We start from the raw sequence: 16,725 nt of genomic DNA on the forward strand, positions 1-16,725 counted from the left end.
ACAGGGTAGAGTTATTTTAACTATTTTGCATCAATGTATCTATGTGTGAATGTATGGCATTAAAAACGTCAGACATCATAATCAGATGTTTAACAGAAGCAAGTTTATTTAACTACACCAATGAACAAGACCAATATTTGCACTTCAAAACCTCTGAGCTCAGAATTTTAACATAGACTTAAATGTGATATATGTATTGCATATATACAATACATGCATTTGTATTCTTGGAAAGTGTAAAATAACAGGTTACAACATAACAAGCAAATGTACTGCATACCGCACAAGGAACAGAGCCATTCAGTGCTTATTTTAAATGAAGATGTAAAACAAAAATCTAAAAGGACAGAATATATATGGCAGAAGACATATATGCTATACGAACCAACTCTGTATTTAAGACTAATAATTATTCATTCCAAACCACTGAGTAAAACAAAACAAAGCAGTTTATGCTTTCAATGGGACATCCAATATTAATATGACCACACACACAGCAGATACAATTATGCTGGGCAGACACATCAGACCAGTGCATATTGAGACGACACTACACTGATTCATAATATATATATATATATATATATATATATATATATATATATATATATATATATATACACTATATGGCCAAAAGTTTGTGGACACCATATGTGCTTGATGAACAATTGATTTCAAAAACATAGGCATCAATTTCCCCCTTTGCTGTAATAACAGCTTCCACTCTTTTGGGAAGGTTTTCCACTATACTGTATGTAGTAACATGGCTGCAGGGATTTGCTCTCATTCAGACACAAGGCTATCAGTGAGGTCAGGAACTGATGTTGGTCGATGGGGCCTGACTTACAGTTGCTGTTCCAGTTCACCTCAAAAGTGATCAGTGGGGTTCAGGTCTGGACTTTGTGCAGGCCAGTCAATTTCTTCCACGCCAGACACAGTAAACCATTTCTTTATGGACCTCACTTTGTTCACAGGGGCATTGTCATGCTGGAACAGAAAAGGGCCATCCCCAAACAGCTGCCACAAATTTAGAAACACACAAAGCCCAAGCCATTACATAAAGAAACATTAGGATTTTTCTTTACTGGATTTAATGGAGTAACCAAATTTGTTAATTAGAAGGGGGTGTCCGCAAACTTTTGGCCATATAGTGTGTGTGTGTGTGTATATATATATATATATATATATATATATATATATATATATATATATTTATATATATATGTAAAAAAAAAAAAAAAAAAGGGGGAAAACAGAGAGGAGACAGAACTCTCAAATTCATGCTCTGATTTAGGACATTCATTTGTCCATTCATTGTCCATATGATCTGTCGTTTAGGACAGTCGCTGTGTCACAACAATATTGAAATGATTCAAATAATCTTTTGTTTTTGTTTATCTACCCGTAAGCTACACACTACGGTTCCAAATTACCAACAAAGCAGAATGACACCTGAATAATTCCTAAGCTTTAGCACATACGCAGAACTAACTACCAGAATTCTGTCTAATTTTTAAAGCACACACATTACTGTCTATGTATTTTCATATACCCAGCAAAAACGGTTATTATCTGAGGCTCATGTGAAGGTAACAGAGGCTACTGTATTTAGCATGACATAAATACTTCACTATAGCCTATTGCTGACATTAGATGTGCTGGAGGGTGACAGAGTGCCTGAAATTCTAAGTGTATTGTATGGGCTTGTGAGGTAAGGAAGATGCTTTGTCTTAACACTCGTCTGATTTGATGATGTCACTGAGGACAGTAGAATGGTGAGGCCAGGCAATGATGTCACCAGATTCTAAAAGGAGAGACAGAGACCAAGGGAGAGGCGAATTTTGTTTGTAAAGATATTTACATACCATTTCATTATTAAAGGCGTTAATCCTAGAAATATCAACAGCCTCTATAAAGAAGCAATACTGTAATCAAAATTGGCTTTAGATGCTAAGAAGAATACAATTCATAATCCCACCCATTCCTACAGGTTGTTAGCTGAATAAATATAAACAGAGGTACATTTGGGTCTGTATTGAGCAAAACTAACCTTTTTCTTGTCTACATCACTTATCTTCAACAGGAAGTTGGTCCTCAGGGGCCGCATTGGGGTCCAGGAAGTCTGGGTGCTGCAGATGCTTCAGGTATCTAACAGGAGTGATGGTGTGGGTGGAACCTGTTAGGGAGAGCAAAAAGTTTTCGGTCTCATAAACATTTTTAGACTTTTTAAAAGGGGTTTGTATTGGTTTTGTGGGGGGGGGGGGGGGGGGTGGACTCAAAATTTAACTAGAGACTTATTATCTTTTAACAACTTGAATCTATGTCTATATTATCGCTGAACAGTTGTAGAGTTGATATATGTGCCCACAATTCATATTCAATGTCTTCTTATTTTCTATTCCCAGTATACAATGTAAACATTACCACCCAACATAAGCTGGAGTCAATACCAATCTTCACCAAACTAAGGTCTAGTGTCCAGACAATTACTCGTTAGTTCCACATCTCCAAAATGGTGAGCTATTGATAGTTTAGAGGTGTCAAAAAGGACGCTTTAGCACTGCAACCCACCAATAAGAGCTTCCCATTTGCCATTGGCCTGTGTGACCTCATATACGCAGCGCATCTCGCTGTAGGTCACACCCCCAATGATGAAGACGATGATCCGTGGGCCGTTCCGGATCTCTCCTGGGCTCTTGTTCTTGTGCCAGTTCCCATAACGGGCACTGAACACAGAGAGCAATGGAATAATCATTGCATATTTCAGTAGAGAACATTGAGAATGTTGCATACTGAATCCATACGTTTGTGTAGATATATGTGGCTCCTGATCCTACCTGGTCGCTGTGGTCGTTTTGGAAGGAGCTGTGCGTGTGGAGATGTAAGGGTATTGTTTTGGGTCCAGTTTGTCTTCAATTGCGTCCTATTATGATGTGAGAAGAAGAAATTAAAGTAAAAGAACACTGAAATATTCAAAGTGATACAAGTATGTAGATTTTAGATAAAGAGAAGAGGTAAGTAGTCTTGGTATTGCTCACCTCCATGATGTCTTTGACCAGAGGAGTCCATCTGGAGAGCTGATACGTTTGCTCACTGATTCTTTCCTTGCGGTCAGCTTTCTTCACTTTGCGTGTGGTTGTTTGCTGTGGATTGATATTCAAAGGTAGATATAAATTGATCTCAAACACTCTGATGTTGACTATAACCAAAGTCTTTCTAGCAAGTCAGTCCACTGTCGGCTATCTTTGGAATGCTCTCAGGAGGCTATTTCCAATAATGCCAGTGCAGCTCCTATCTACTTGAATGGGGGAACAGTGAAATCTCAAAAATGGTTGGTCAAGATTACGATCAAAGAACATATTTCAAATCAGCAATAAAATTTGATAATACTGGAATCATAAATTGTGCTTCTTTAACTCATATTACGCTAAAACACGCAATTTTCTTGTATAGCTGTATATTGATTGACAGGCGATGTCTGTATCTAAAAGGTGACTGGCTCTTTTACCTGTAAGGTGGGACTTCCTTTCTACATCCGTTGACCGTTGGGCCCTAGAGCTTCTTGGTTGGGCGTTCCAATTTCTCCCATTTATTTTAATAGAAGTTGTCCATCTCTGCTAAATAGTCTCTGCTATAATGCTTTAGTCAAGGTGTATTGGGCTATTTCAGTACTTCAGGTACATTCAAAGAGAAAGCGATTAAATTGCTGAATGTCACTAAGTCGAAACGAAGCATGACAATTGCAGTAACGACAAAATTCACATTAAAAACAAGTAACTTTGAAGCCATTTTTCAGTCTCAGCATAGTTACTGTATGTGCCTTTGTAGGACAGTATGGTATCCAACTGTATCAGGATGTGGATCACATGAGCTGCCCTGTCTGCTCTCCCAATGGTAATCAAATCATTGCCCATTTGCAAAAATGTAAACTCTGTTCATTTTTGACACATTGCCATCAATCGCTGTCGTTCATGTAATCTAAAATCACTAAAAACTCCCAATGACTTCTGTTGTTTTTTCAATGTAAATTGCTGTCAGTGTGAATGAACTTTTAAGCGATAATAGTAAGAGAAAGGAGGGTAATATATTTAGTATGTTTAAAGAAACAGCTCACCTCTGAGATGATGGGAACCCCCATATGGGCCATATTAGAGATGATGTCACTGTCCTCTGGAGGGATCTGTGCATGCTGGAGGAGCTTACAGAGGTTCTCCTCTGACACACCTGTGAGATACACACAGACACACAAACACATACACACGGTCAGCCAGAAATAATAATACTTAATTACACACATAATTATATATATTAAAATGGCTCTAGCTGAAGAGCCTTGAAGCCTAGTATTATGACAATGTAGCATATTGTTGCCTGATATTAGCAAGTAACAGTGTGTACAAACTGTATTTGTCAAACGGACCACACCCTTCTCTCACACACAACAAAGAGTGAGACATTTCAGGGGATTGGCTGTTTTGATTTAAGGCTCCCTCACCGTTTTTGAGGAAGATGTACAGCAGGATGATGCGAATTTTGTCCATGATGGTGATGTTGGTATCCAGAAGGATGGGCACAATAGCTCTCATGGGGTCTTTGATCTTCTCACCCTCTGCATCTGTGCCCATGGCAAGATCCTACATCATAGTAAACAGACACTCACTATTTCATCCAGGAATGAAAAATCTGTCATAATTTACTCACCCTCATGTCATCCCAAACCCGTGTGCTGTTATTTTTTTCATCAGACACAAAAAGAGAATTTTGAAGAATCTTTCGTACAGTTGAAGTCTTTTTCGTACAGTGAAAGTTCGTGATTTAGTTGAGCTGTCTGTCAAGTTTCAAAATGAAAAAAGTCAAACAACAAAAAGCACAATAAAAGTAGTCCATAAGTCATGTGCACTACATTTTAAGTCTTCCAAACCTGTACCATAGCTTTATGTGAGAAACAGAAATATAAGTATTTTTTCACTGATAATCTTCCCCTCCAGTGAGCTAATAACTGAAAACTGCTGGGATTTGGTAACTGAATCAGTGAGTTGTGAACTAGAGAAATGCTCTGATTTGTGAACAAATTGTTCAGTCCATTTGTGAACCAGATCATCCAGTTCATTGAAAAGAACCGACTCAAAAGATCGATGTTCATAAATCACAGCAATATTGAAGAGGGGAAGATTGTCAGTGAATAATGATCTAAGTTTTGGTCTGTTCCTCAAACAAGGATATCATATGGCTTTAGAAATTATTATTATTTTATTTTATTTTTTTGTCCTTTTTGAACCTGACAGGTGTGAACACTATGAACTGCCATTGTATGGAAAATTCTTCAAATTCTCCTATTGTGTTCCACAGAAAAAAAAAGGAGATAAAAAAAAAAAAAAGCATATGGGTTTGGGACAACATAAGGGAAAATAAATAATGAAAGAATTTTTATTTTTGAGTGAACTATTGCTTTTAAACTAATTCATGTGATGGTTAGATCAGGCAGTTCAAAGAAACATAAAATGTACCTGCTCGACACGGCAGAGTTTGTCCACTGTGCCCTGGTAATGCTTCATACAGTCTTCTGCTAAGTGCAGGTGAGTGGAATACTGCAGCAAGAATACAGAACGACCATCAGAGAGATACTGGTACAACTAACTTAAGTAATATAAAAAGTGTTCATAATCTCAGTACCTTGCTTAACTCCTTCTGGTACTGGGGCATCTTTTTAAGCATTTGGGAGAGCTCTTTCATGGTAGTCTGTAGGATGCAAAACAATGGTAGTTAATGTCAAATATCAAGAAGCACTAATTTAAGGGTTGAGCACTGTTAGATAAGACACCTTCTCTCCTGTGTTCATCTTTTTGCTTGCTGAGAAGTCCTTGAGCGATTTAGTCACAGCCCTGAGAGAGAAGTGAGAGAGAGAGAGAGAGAGAGAGTGAGAGAGAGAGAGAGAGAGAGAGAGAGAGAGAGAGAGAGAGAGTGAGAGTAAAAAGAAAAAAGAAATGAAAATATTTTCATAATATATATTGTTTCAAAGCAGCGATACAGAAAATTGTGCCTCAGTGCTCCAGTGAGCAAAGACAAAGGAAACTGTGCCAAGGACAAAAATAAAAACAAAACTCCATAAGATGTTTAAAGAAGTAGTTCACCCCAAAATGAAAATTCTCTCATCATTTACTCAACCTTATGCCATCCCAGATGTGTATGACTTTCTTACACATCTTCAAACACAAACGAAGATTTTTAGAAGAATGTTTCAGCTCTGTTGGTCCATACAATGCAAGACAACAGGGTCCAAAACTTTGAAGCTCCAAAAGCAAATAAAGGCAGCATAAAAGTAATCCATACAACTCCAGTGGTTAAATCTATGTCTTCAGAAGCAATATGATAGGTGTGAGTGAGAAACAGATAAATATTTAAGTCAATTTTTAGCCCTCCTAAGCACTCTTCTCTCCTAAGATTTCTTCTTCTTTTTGTTTTTGGCAATTCACATTCTTTGTGCATATCGCCACCTACTGGGCAGAGAGAAGAAAAAACTTAAATATTGATCTGTTTCTCACCCACACCTGTCATATCGCTTCTGAAGACATTGATTTAACCACTGAAGACATATGGATTGCTTTTATGTGCTTTTTGGAGCTTAAAAGTTCTGGTCACCTTTCATTTGCTTTGAATGGACCAACAAAGGTGAGATATTCTTCTAAAAATCTTCATTTGTGTTCTGCAGAAGAAGAAAAGTCATACACATCTGGGATGGCATGAGGGTGAGTAAATGATGAGAGAATTTTCATTGTGGGCTAAGTACATCTTTAAGTGGAGCGGGAGAATAAAAACCTTTAGAGGAGCCAGACTCAGCTTTGGGAACAAATCCTCCTCTGGCAAGGTACATATTTAAATAAATGTACATATTTAGGTATGTAAACAGTATTTTGTTTCAAAACGTGTTCTTTGAATAAATTATTTATTTACACATTTATTTATTCATAAATAAATATAAATTATTTAATATGTTTCTAAATTAGTGAGATTGATGTTGATGCAATTAAGATCATTTACATAATGATTAAATTGTAAAGAAGTTAAACTGAAGTAAAGCATTGCATATCTCTGTAATATTCCTTTGCTGTCCACATCTGAAAGCTCTGAACCATTGTGAGACTTACGTGGACACTTCTGCTATGTGTTTATGTCTCAGAGTCATCCAAAGGTCATCATCTTCATCCAGCAGTACCTCTTTCATACGAGTGTCACCCATTCCACTGGTCTCATACCTAGCAGACACATACACCATCAGGGACACCAACCAGAGTGATGGGTAAAGATACTACAATCATGAAATGTGAAACATTTGACCATGGGTCAGTTCAAATGATCTGAGTGACCTTGGACCAGGAAATAGAAAACTGGATTTAGGATATTACAAACTGAGTTATTACTTGTAGACATCATTCTCAATGGGCAGCAGGTCATAGGCCATGGCCTGAAATGTGAGTTCGTGTAGAAGAGGTGAGACAGGGTCAAAACCTCGATCCAGAATTAATAACTGTGAACGTGCCTTATCAGGTCCCTATAAAAGAGAGGGAGAGACAGCCAGAGAGACAGAGATGGAGATGGAGCACAAAACAGTAGATTAAGGAATTATAGTTAGACAGTTATAAATTAAGGTCATTGGTGCCAGACAGAAGCAGCTTATTTTTATCACCTAAGACAAAATATTGTGCTACAAGCTGTCAGACCCACCTCTCCCAAAGTGGGGTCATCCGCTTTGTAACCATCCAGTTTATCCTGAAGCATCTGGGCCAGGACTGCATTGTCTTTGTATTCTCTGAAAAACACAAAAACACATAGTCAATCATTATGCCATCGGAGGAGGACTGTCCCTGACAGTAGATGGTATGTACGTATAAGAAAGTAAATTTTGACAGTGAAATCTGAATGTGTACATACTTAGCTATAGTTTTTCACTAAAGTGATCTAAATCTGACAAAATCTCTCTTTGGGGACAGTCTGGGATATCCTTAATTTTGACAGTTGATTTATAAATAAAGCAAATTTTATGTTTTTAAAACTTATTTTAAAAAGTTACAATCTTAGGCCACATCTCCACACCAATACATTTTTCTTGAAAACTCATTCATTTTCTATGTTCCACACTGGAACGGCATTTTCCTCCACCGAAAACTGAGACTTTCAAAAACGTTCTCTAGTTCTATGGGTACATTGAAAAATGATAATGTTGGGAAACTGAAAGTGAAGTCTTTAATCGAAAAACGTAATAGTGTGTACTCTACATGGCTTTAGAGTTCCAATCTAAAAAAAAGTAATCTAGGACAAGGCTTAGGGTGGTTAGTCCACAGTGTTTTCTCACCCTCTGTATCTAACAGCTGGGTACTCTTTTAGTGTGGTGCAGAGGGTGGCTATCTGCTCGGCTAAACGCTCCAACACCTGGTTCTTCACATCAGCTTTAAATGGGCTGTAGAAATCTTGGAAGGCATCTGCTTTGTCCACTGAGTACACCTATTCACATGAGAACAACATAGCAACAATATATACATGCTATAAGTTTTTAAAGGTATAGTTCACCCAAAAATGATAATTATCTCATTATTTACTCGCCTTTATGCCATCTCAGACTTGTATGAATTTAATTCTTTTGCGGAACACAAACAAAGATTTTTTTTAAAGATATATGATGTGTGTTTGTCCATACAATTCAGTCTAATCTTCTACATAGGAGGAAAATGTGCATGATCCTCTTCCCTTCTCAACTTGACCTGTAATCCAAATCAGTGTTGTAGACTCATCTCTCTCTCTCCCTATCCTAACACACTGCCCCATCTGTCACATGAACATAACCCCACTGATATCCAACCAAATTCCTCCTGCCACACAATCCATGCCATCTCTCATTGGCCACTCACCGACTTATTGATGAGACTTTAGCCAATGGGGAGCAGGATTAGGGTTGGGATAGGGAGGGCTGATGTTGCCACTCCTCAGGATTATTTATAGAGGGCAACAACACAGGATTGGAGGTACGGTGAAGGCCTGACCAAAGCTGCTCTCGAATGTTCTGTCATGATACAACTAGGGCTCATGCGTTCACAAACCTTCCACCCATCTCTCAATACTTCCTCCTAAGTATCATCCCTATGTCTTTCTAAGTTCCTGGGAAGTGGTCAATATAGGGCTGCACAATGAATGGGAAAATTAATCAAGATTACGATTACAGGTGTTTGTTTTGTTTGTTTGTATTTGTGGCAGTTGTAAACAATCACAGACATGTCCATTGTGTGACTGAATGCAATTGCATCAGAGGCATATTCTATGCCCATATCTGGTCCAGTGTGCAAATTCTCACCTGTGATTCGTAGGGCAGAAAGGCGATGTTGATCTCAGTCAGTGTCTTCATAGCTTTTGAGGCACGGGATTTGCTTATCAGGTTGAACAAAGAGTCTGGGATTGCTGTAAAATTACATAAAGATTGAGTGAGATACTTATAGAAATTGATTTTACTGTTAAACATGCATGTAGTACAACACAGTTGCTAAAGTCCAAGTAAACCCTCTCACCATCTGTGAAGAACACATGTGCCCCTCTGTATATGGGATTACGGGGATCTCTGAAGTCATTGATGAGTCCCTCAACTGACTGTTGAAAACAAAGACAGCCATAGAGTACATAAAACGTTTGTCTGAGTTGCTCATTACTGTATGCAGGGGCAATATTAAAGAAAGTTCTTATCTTAAGTCTTAAGTTGAGATCAGTGTTGTAAATGAACTCTTTACTGAAATTTGCTATGGTTTTCAAACGATGAGTTTGGATACTAGAGTTAGAATGTTGGCTCTTTAATGACATATTCTTGAAAAAAAAAATAGTGCATGTGACTTGTGGTTTGCATCTAATTACTGAAGATTTGACTGAAGTTGAAAAAAATCTAAAATTTCAGCTGATGATTTCTCCCTATTGTATTGTACATCTGGTTGCCAATGCAGAAACTCTCGCCCTGTGTACAGTATGCTGGGATTTGTACAAACTCTGGTCAGCTCTATATATACAGTATTACAAATACATGAGGAGACAAGAAGTTACCTCATCAGATGGGGTGAGGAGATATATGGCTTCCATGGTAGGAAGAGGCTCACGTCGCTTGGTTATGTCCTCAACAACTGGAGAAAAAAAAAATGTTAGAAAAAACGTCAATGTGAACTTGTTATATTGAACATATGTGTCTGTTTGAAGCATTCTACAGAATCAAAACTCACTTGTGATTCCCTCAGACATAATGTCTGTCATTTTACAACAAGATGAAACCATTCTCATGCTGAGCTTGTCCACCACCAAAACCTGAGGGAGAACAGAATCCATTTTTTACAGAATCCATGTGATACCTTTTCCTAATACACTCCAGGGCAAAATAATAAATTAATAAATGGGCCAAGCCCAAAATGGCAAAACATTACGCTTTTAATGGTCTCTACAACTACTTATTGGTCAGGTCAGGTCAGGTAATTAGCAATAATTAACCTGTTGAGGCCAACCCAGTCTCATGAAAATTCATACATATTTTACGATTTGGCTATTTAGTATGATTTCGAATGAGTTTGTTCATATAAATTTGTACAATTTCATCACATGCAAATGCCCGGATGTTAAATGCAGATGTAAGCGTGAGTTTCTTGCATGAGGCATTAAGGATATGCCTGTTAATATTAAGCTTTACCCAAACACCTGATCTAAACCTAACCAATCAGTAGAGTGTGTAAACATGATAGGAAGCTGTTGTGTGTGGCAGAAGCAAGTAATTGTCACGTATTAGATGGAAACGATGTCCAGCGACGTCACTGGCTGTAGTGAAATTCATACGAATTCATACAAGTGCAGTCATATGATATCATACGAATCAGCCAAATTTAGAAAGGTCTTATGAATCCTTACGATTTCGCCGTGAGAGTGAGTAGGTTGAGGCACATACAGTTTAGACCACATTGCTTGTCTGCATCAGGCCATCTGTAGTTATTCTGAAGTTTACAAGACCCTAAAGGCAGTGATAATCCCTATTTCTCTACCAGCTATTAAGAGAATAGGTCAACACTTTGAAACAACAGGTGATTTTGCCAGAAAGAAAAGATCTGGAAGTCCCAAAGCCTCTTCATGCAGGGATGACCACCTGCTGAAATGTACAGTTCTCAAAGACAGGGGGAAAAAGCCTACAAAAACTGTCAGCAGAATTCAAGACCTCAGAAAACAAGACTCTTTCGAGAAGAACAATAACCAGAAGGTTATCTAATGCAGGTTTTGTGTCTAGAAGATGTGTTAAAAAGCCATTTCTGTCTCAGAAACTCAGGAGTGATGAATTGCGATTTGAGTTGCATGGTGATGTTCCAGGGAGGTATCTTCGATGATCTGATGAGAAATACAATAGTGAATGCATCTCTACCACAGTGAAGCAAGAGGTGTCATGGTGTGGGTGTGGGGAGCCTTTTCAGCTGCTGGTACTGGTGAGCTGCTTCACTGTGAAAAGTCAATTAATGCTTTGGAGTACAAGAGAATATTGCAGAAAGGCTTGCTTGAAAGGAACGATCAGATGTTATTTTTCAAAAAGACAATGCTCCTGGCCACACTGCAAAAGCCACCATGAAATGGCTTGAGAGCAAGTCAATCGGGCTCATGTTTTGGCCTGGTCAGAGTCCAGATTTGAACCCTATAGAGAATATTTGGTCTCATCAATTGTTTGAAGCCATCAGCATTGAGTGGAACAACATTGACTCTACTTTCTGTAAAAAGCTGTCTGCAAGTTTACCCACAAAATTTAAACATGTAAAGAAATCAAAGGGAAAAATCATACTAAGTCTATTTGTTCAATTCTTGCTAATTTGCTGACCAGTGATTTGTGGTTAAGACCATTAAAAGCTTAATGTTTTGCCTTTTTTTTTGCCTAGGAGTGTGTGTGTGTATATATATATATATATATATATATATATATATATATATATATACATACTGTATATAACAATATGTGACAGATAATTTATTACAATTACAAGGCCTAATTTAATAACTGAGTCCTCTTTTTAGAGTTTTTTCAATTTAATTTAATATTCTATTAATTTTTAAAGTTACACAGGCTAACAAAAAACTGTGACTTTGCTTTGAATTTATAAGTGACACAACACATTAGCAATAAACTTTTTCACAATGTTTGACTTTAAACAACAGAAGTTCCTTATGCACAGATTAAAGTGTACCTTCCATTCTCCCTTCTTCTTCACCTTCTTAATGACATCATTCATAATCTCTGTGAGAGAAAACAAATATGACAGTGAAAAATAATGTTGCTGTAAAATGGAAACCCCTGAAGAAAGAAATCATGCAAAGGGAGAGCATAAAATACATTTTGTATGCAAGAAATGGAGCAAAGCTACACTCCTTAAAAGGTGAAACAAGCTGCATATTATTTAGAAATTATGTATTATGTATAATAATGTAGAAATTATAAATAATAATGGAATTAGGCTTTATCCAGCTATATTCAAAGTGAGTGTGCCGTAAAGCTATAAATACGAATATGTTATAAAATACATCAAAAATGGTCATAACATTGACTGAGACAGATCCCATTAAAGTTCTTTAAGATCATTTTGATTAAGACTTGATTGAGGCTCAAAAATGTTCATTTAAAATGCTTATGAGCAAGTAATGAGTTGGTACGCTCAGATCCACTGTGATACTGTACAAGCACATGATGATGGGAGTTTATCTGCCACACTCTAAATATATCTGAAAGGTGTGTGCTAAAGTGCTAAGCAGTGCAAAATCATGCACTCCAAATTACTTTATCACACACAAGCAGTCCACAGTGGGAACTGTACAGAGTTTGCTGAAAGTATCAGGTAGAGTTGTCGCTGAGTCTAACTCTTGTGAACCTCCTCTCTCTTCTCTCTGGAGTCTAATGTCTGTTAACATCACACCCCCTGCCGAGACTAAAGAACAGGTCATAGGTTTATCGAAGGACATTTATGGTTTGCTGATGTCACTTACTGTAGTATCACTTTCTCATAAGTTTTGGTTTACAGAATAAATTGTGATATTTTTTTTATTTTTTATACTTGATATGGCAAAATCAGTGAATTTTGAATATAATAATAATCTTCTATAGCAATAGAAAAGAAAATGATAAACTTTAAAAAGTATGGTTATTTAAAATATATATTCTCTCTGGTGAGCGGGTCACAGCAATCACAGGCCTAATCTCTTCCCAATCCTCTTACACCACCAGCCTCTCTATTTTTGTTCTCTCTCTGTTTCTCTTTCTCTGTCTCTTTGTCACTCACTACCTTCTTCTTTCTTTCAATCTCCGTCTCTCTTCATTTCTCGTGATTTCTGTTTCTCTCTCTACCTGAGCCACAGGATCCCCTACAATCATCTTTGTGTGCCTACATCATTTTTATCGCCCTCTTAAAATCTCCATTGAATCAAGAGATTCCCAAAGCATCAGCATCCTGCTGTCATCTAACACATTTCACAGCTATTGACACTGGATCTGTCTGTTCTGACACTCAGAGGTGTTGTTGCATTAAAATAAACTTGTGATGAACCTCAAGAGCTATTGCTGAAACTGTCGAACAACCAATCCACCTCCAGTCTGAAAAACAACAAGTGTCTACACAAAAGAGGTGCACAACAAAAAGAGCAATACAAATATGTCTTCACTATAAATGTGTAAACTAGACTGAAAACATTTACAAGGCTGTCCTACATTGACACTCTGTACATAGGAACACAATGCTGGTTATTATTCAGAGTTATTGTACTGTACTCATTGATGTACAAAAACATGAAAAAATAAGAATCCTTTTTCCACCCTAATATAATATACTATGATGTCAATAATTTGCAAAAATTCCTGATCCTGATTCTGGATCCTCATTCTTGCCAGTATGTAATAAGTACCTTAATCAACACCAGTCCTATATATGGTTGCATAAATAATAGGAAAGAATGACACGTTGCAGAGAGTGAGAATGAAAAGCTGGATGTGAGAAAGAATAGATCACGGGTATGAATTAACAAATTAATTAATTTAATATTTAATTGTCCAAAAAAATATTTTAACACCTAAAATCTCATTATTCACCAAGGTTGCTTTTCAGAAAGCGACTTTTAAGGGTGGGGACACCAAACATCCATTGGCTATAGATAAACAGGTGAATAATAATATGTTGTAAAAAAAAAAAAAAAAAAAAAAATTGATCACATTCTAAATGTTTTCCTATGTTTCACAATATTGAGAAAACTGTTTATAGGAGGAAAAACTTATTAATACATGAATGAAAGAATGAATTAAGGTACAGACAGACAGACAGACAGACAGACAGACAGACAGATAGATAGATAGATAGATAGATAGATAGATAGATAGATAGATTTGCAAGGATAAATAGAATGCAAGGCAAGAGTTTAACATTATCATTATTATCGTTATCAACTTTGTCCAAGGCTTCATATCCACAAGAATGACAGGTAGGAAAAAGTGGTCAAACTGAACCATTTCCTACATCTCCAGTGCCTTGTTCTTCTTAGCATTACATTTTTTTCTTCTAAGAATGAATTAGTCTAACTAAAATGTTCCTGTCTGTATTATGCATATGCAGGCCTATTTTTCCAGACTGTCTGTGCTTCCACGCAACAGCACCATGAGCGGCCCGTCATATTGAGATCCTTAATCCCAGAGGACTGCACAGATTAGTATGTGTGTTAGTATCTCCACATGCGTATGTGCTTTTAGCAAATTATTCTTTTGATAGAAACAGAATAAAAATCAAAACACTTATGACATTGATACTACTGACAATATGTTTTTACAGTCACAAGATGCAAAATTTTTCATTTTGTATTTATGTATCTGAGTGATACGTTTTAATCATGACGCACTTTTCTGAAAAACGAAGAATCTCACCCACACTGCACAAAACACTACACTACAGTAGCCAACACATTTCTATAGAAATGTAAATAATTTGGCAAATCAGCAATTTCTGAAACATCACATTCGAATACACAATTAATTTAAGAAAAAATATATTATTTTAACTGCAGCCACTTTTAACTACACATGTCTTACTTTCTCCGACAATCGCCTTGAGCCCGAGAGATGCCATCCTGTCTCTTGTTCTCTCCTCTCTTTCTCTGCTGGACTCACTCAAACAGTCAGTGTGCGCGCGCTCAGTGGGGCAGAGCTACAGTTGGTGTAAATGGGATGTGCTGCTTGCGTCGACGCCTAATCCCTCTCCAACACCCCTCCGCAGGTCCTCTGTTGACACGGGCAGCATGTCTTGTAAAAACTGTTTATACATTTCTCATACGTATAGCGATCTTAAAGCAGTTCCTACCCTGTTTTGATATAGTCTTACAAAAATAGCGCTTTAGATACACATCTGTTATTGTTTCGAAATTGCATTGGCCAATATACTGTACAGTCATATTCACCAATATGAATGCAACAGAATTTAAGTTAACGTCATGAAAAATAAAACATGTTAATGATAATGGTGTGATGTAGCCTACAGTATGTTATGCGTAAATGGTGTTAAAATGCTCCAGTAAGAAATAACATAGGCCACTAGAGGGCGACCATGACGTGATATTCTGCACCTCGGTGTGGCAAAAACTGAGTTCATTCTCGGTCTTGAATAGACGGTAACCGTCTGGCTGGGAAAAGTCTCGCGAGATTAAACTGTGTTTAGTGCGTTCATTTGGAGTCCCATAGAAATCCTACAGTACACCAATCCTTACCGCTAAACCTAACCCTAACCTGAGTAACAGGAAATGTGATTCTCGCGAGACTTTTGCAGCTAGAGTGTTCTCTTCTAGACACAACGTGTCCTCCGAGCTTGACGTGTTGCGCATGCACACTGGTTGGACCAACCTGAAAATACATTTATTCTTACCGCGATCATAAGAAATAAAGCTTATGATACCGTTCACGTCTAAGTGTATGTCAACGTAAGCTTGGAAAGCAGCTTTTGAGATTTCATTTTTTTCTCCCATTCAAGGAGAAAGGAGCTGTATTTGTAGTATTGGAAATAGCTGCACATGTGCGTTGGGTTCCCAAGATGTTTAGTGCTCAGTGCTTATTGATCCTTTACTTGACTCCAGTGACAAAGAAAAAGGTATAGCAGACAATGAACCAGAGGATCCTTTGGAACAAGTGTCTGACACTTAGGACAAGAGTTCGACCAAAACTACTTTGCAACTGATGTGGAGGACTCAGAGGAAGAGGGCCCTGCTCAATTTCCAGTCCAAAAATGGGATAATGTGGTCTCCATCTCCTTGTCCTCAGAGACTAAGGAGAGCATCTGCTGGATGGTCAGCTAGGAGTGACAACAAGAAGACCCCTGGACCAACAAGATTTGCATGCCTCAAAGTCGAAGACATCAAATTAGCTTTTGAACTGTTTTTTCAAAAGGCTATTCAAAATACATAATAATTAATAATAATAATTATAATAATTAATTAATAATTAATAATTAATAATAATAATTAATAATTTGGCGATTAGGCAACATTGACGGCAATGACAAATTTAGAGGTGAAATGTGTGTACGATGATGGCTGGAGGGACTAGACAGAATTACAGGCCTATATCGAGGTGTTGATTCTAGCAGGCGTGTATCAATCCCACAATTAGGCCACATCAAGCCTATGGCATGCCGAGTCAGGGTGGGCAATTTTTTGGGCTAC

The 16,725-nt window shown here is 37.5% G+C and overlaps 1 protein-coding gene across 1 annotated transcript; it reads right to left on the reverse strand.

Moving 5' to 3' along the window:
* Positions 1–88: 88 nt before the first annotated feature.
* Positions 89–15,370, reverse strand: stxbp1b (syntaxin binding protein 1b). The gene is made up of 20 exons (XM_051696507.1): positions 15,107–15,370; positions 12,231–12,280; positions 10,248–10,329; positions 10,075–10,151; positions 9,555–9,633; positions 9,344–9,447; positions 8,351–8,499; positions 7,723–7,807; positions 7,419–7,549; positions 7,146–7,253; positions 5,822–5,882; positions 5,674–5,739; positions 5,508–5,588; positions 4,496–4,634; positions 4,115–4,224; positions 3,039–3,143; positions 2,838–2,923; positions 2,572–2,726; positions 2,051–2,176; positions 89–1,804 (listed from the first exon to the last, which is right to left on the reverse strand). Exons 1-19 carry the CDS (start codon positions 15,141–15,143, stop codon positions 2,067–2,069), a joined length of 1,815 nt encoding a protein of 604 aa, XP_051552467.1. The 5' UTR covers positions 15,144–15,370; the 3' UTR covers positions 89–1,804; positions 2,051–2,066.
* Between the last annotated feature and the right edge of the window lie 1,355 nt (positions 15,371–16,725).

This window comes from Myxocyprinus asiaticus, chromosome 4 (assembly GCF_019703515.2).
Source record: "Myxocyprinus asiaticus isolate MX2 ecotype Aquarium Trade chromosome 4, UBuf_Myxa_2, whole genome shotgun sequence".
NCBI classification, from domain to species: domain Eukaryota; kingdom Metazoa; phylum Chordata; class Actinopteri; order Cypriniformes; family Catostomidae; genus Myxocyprinus; species Myxocyprinus asiaticus.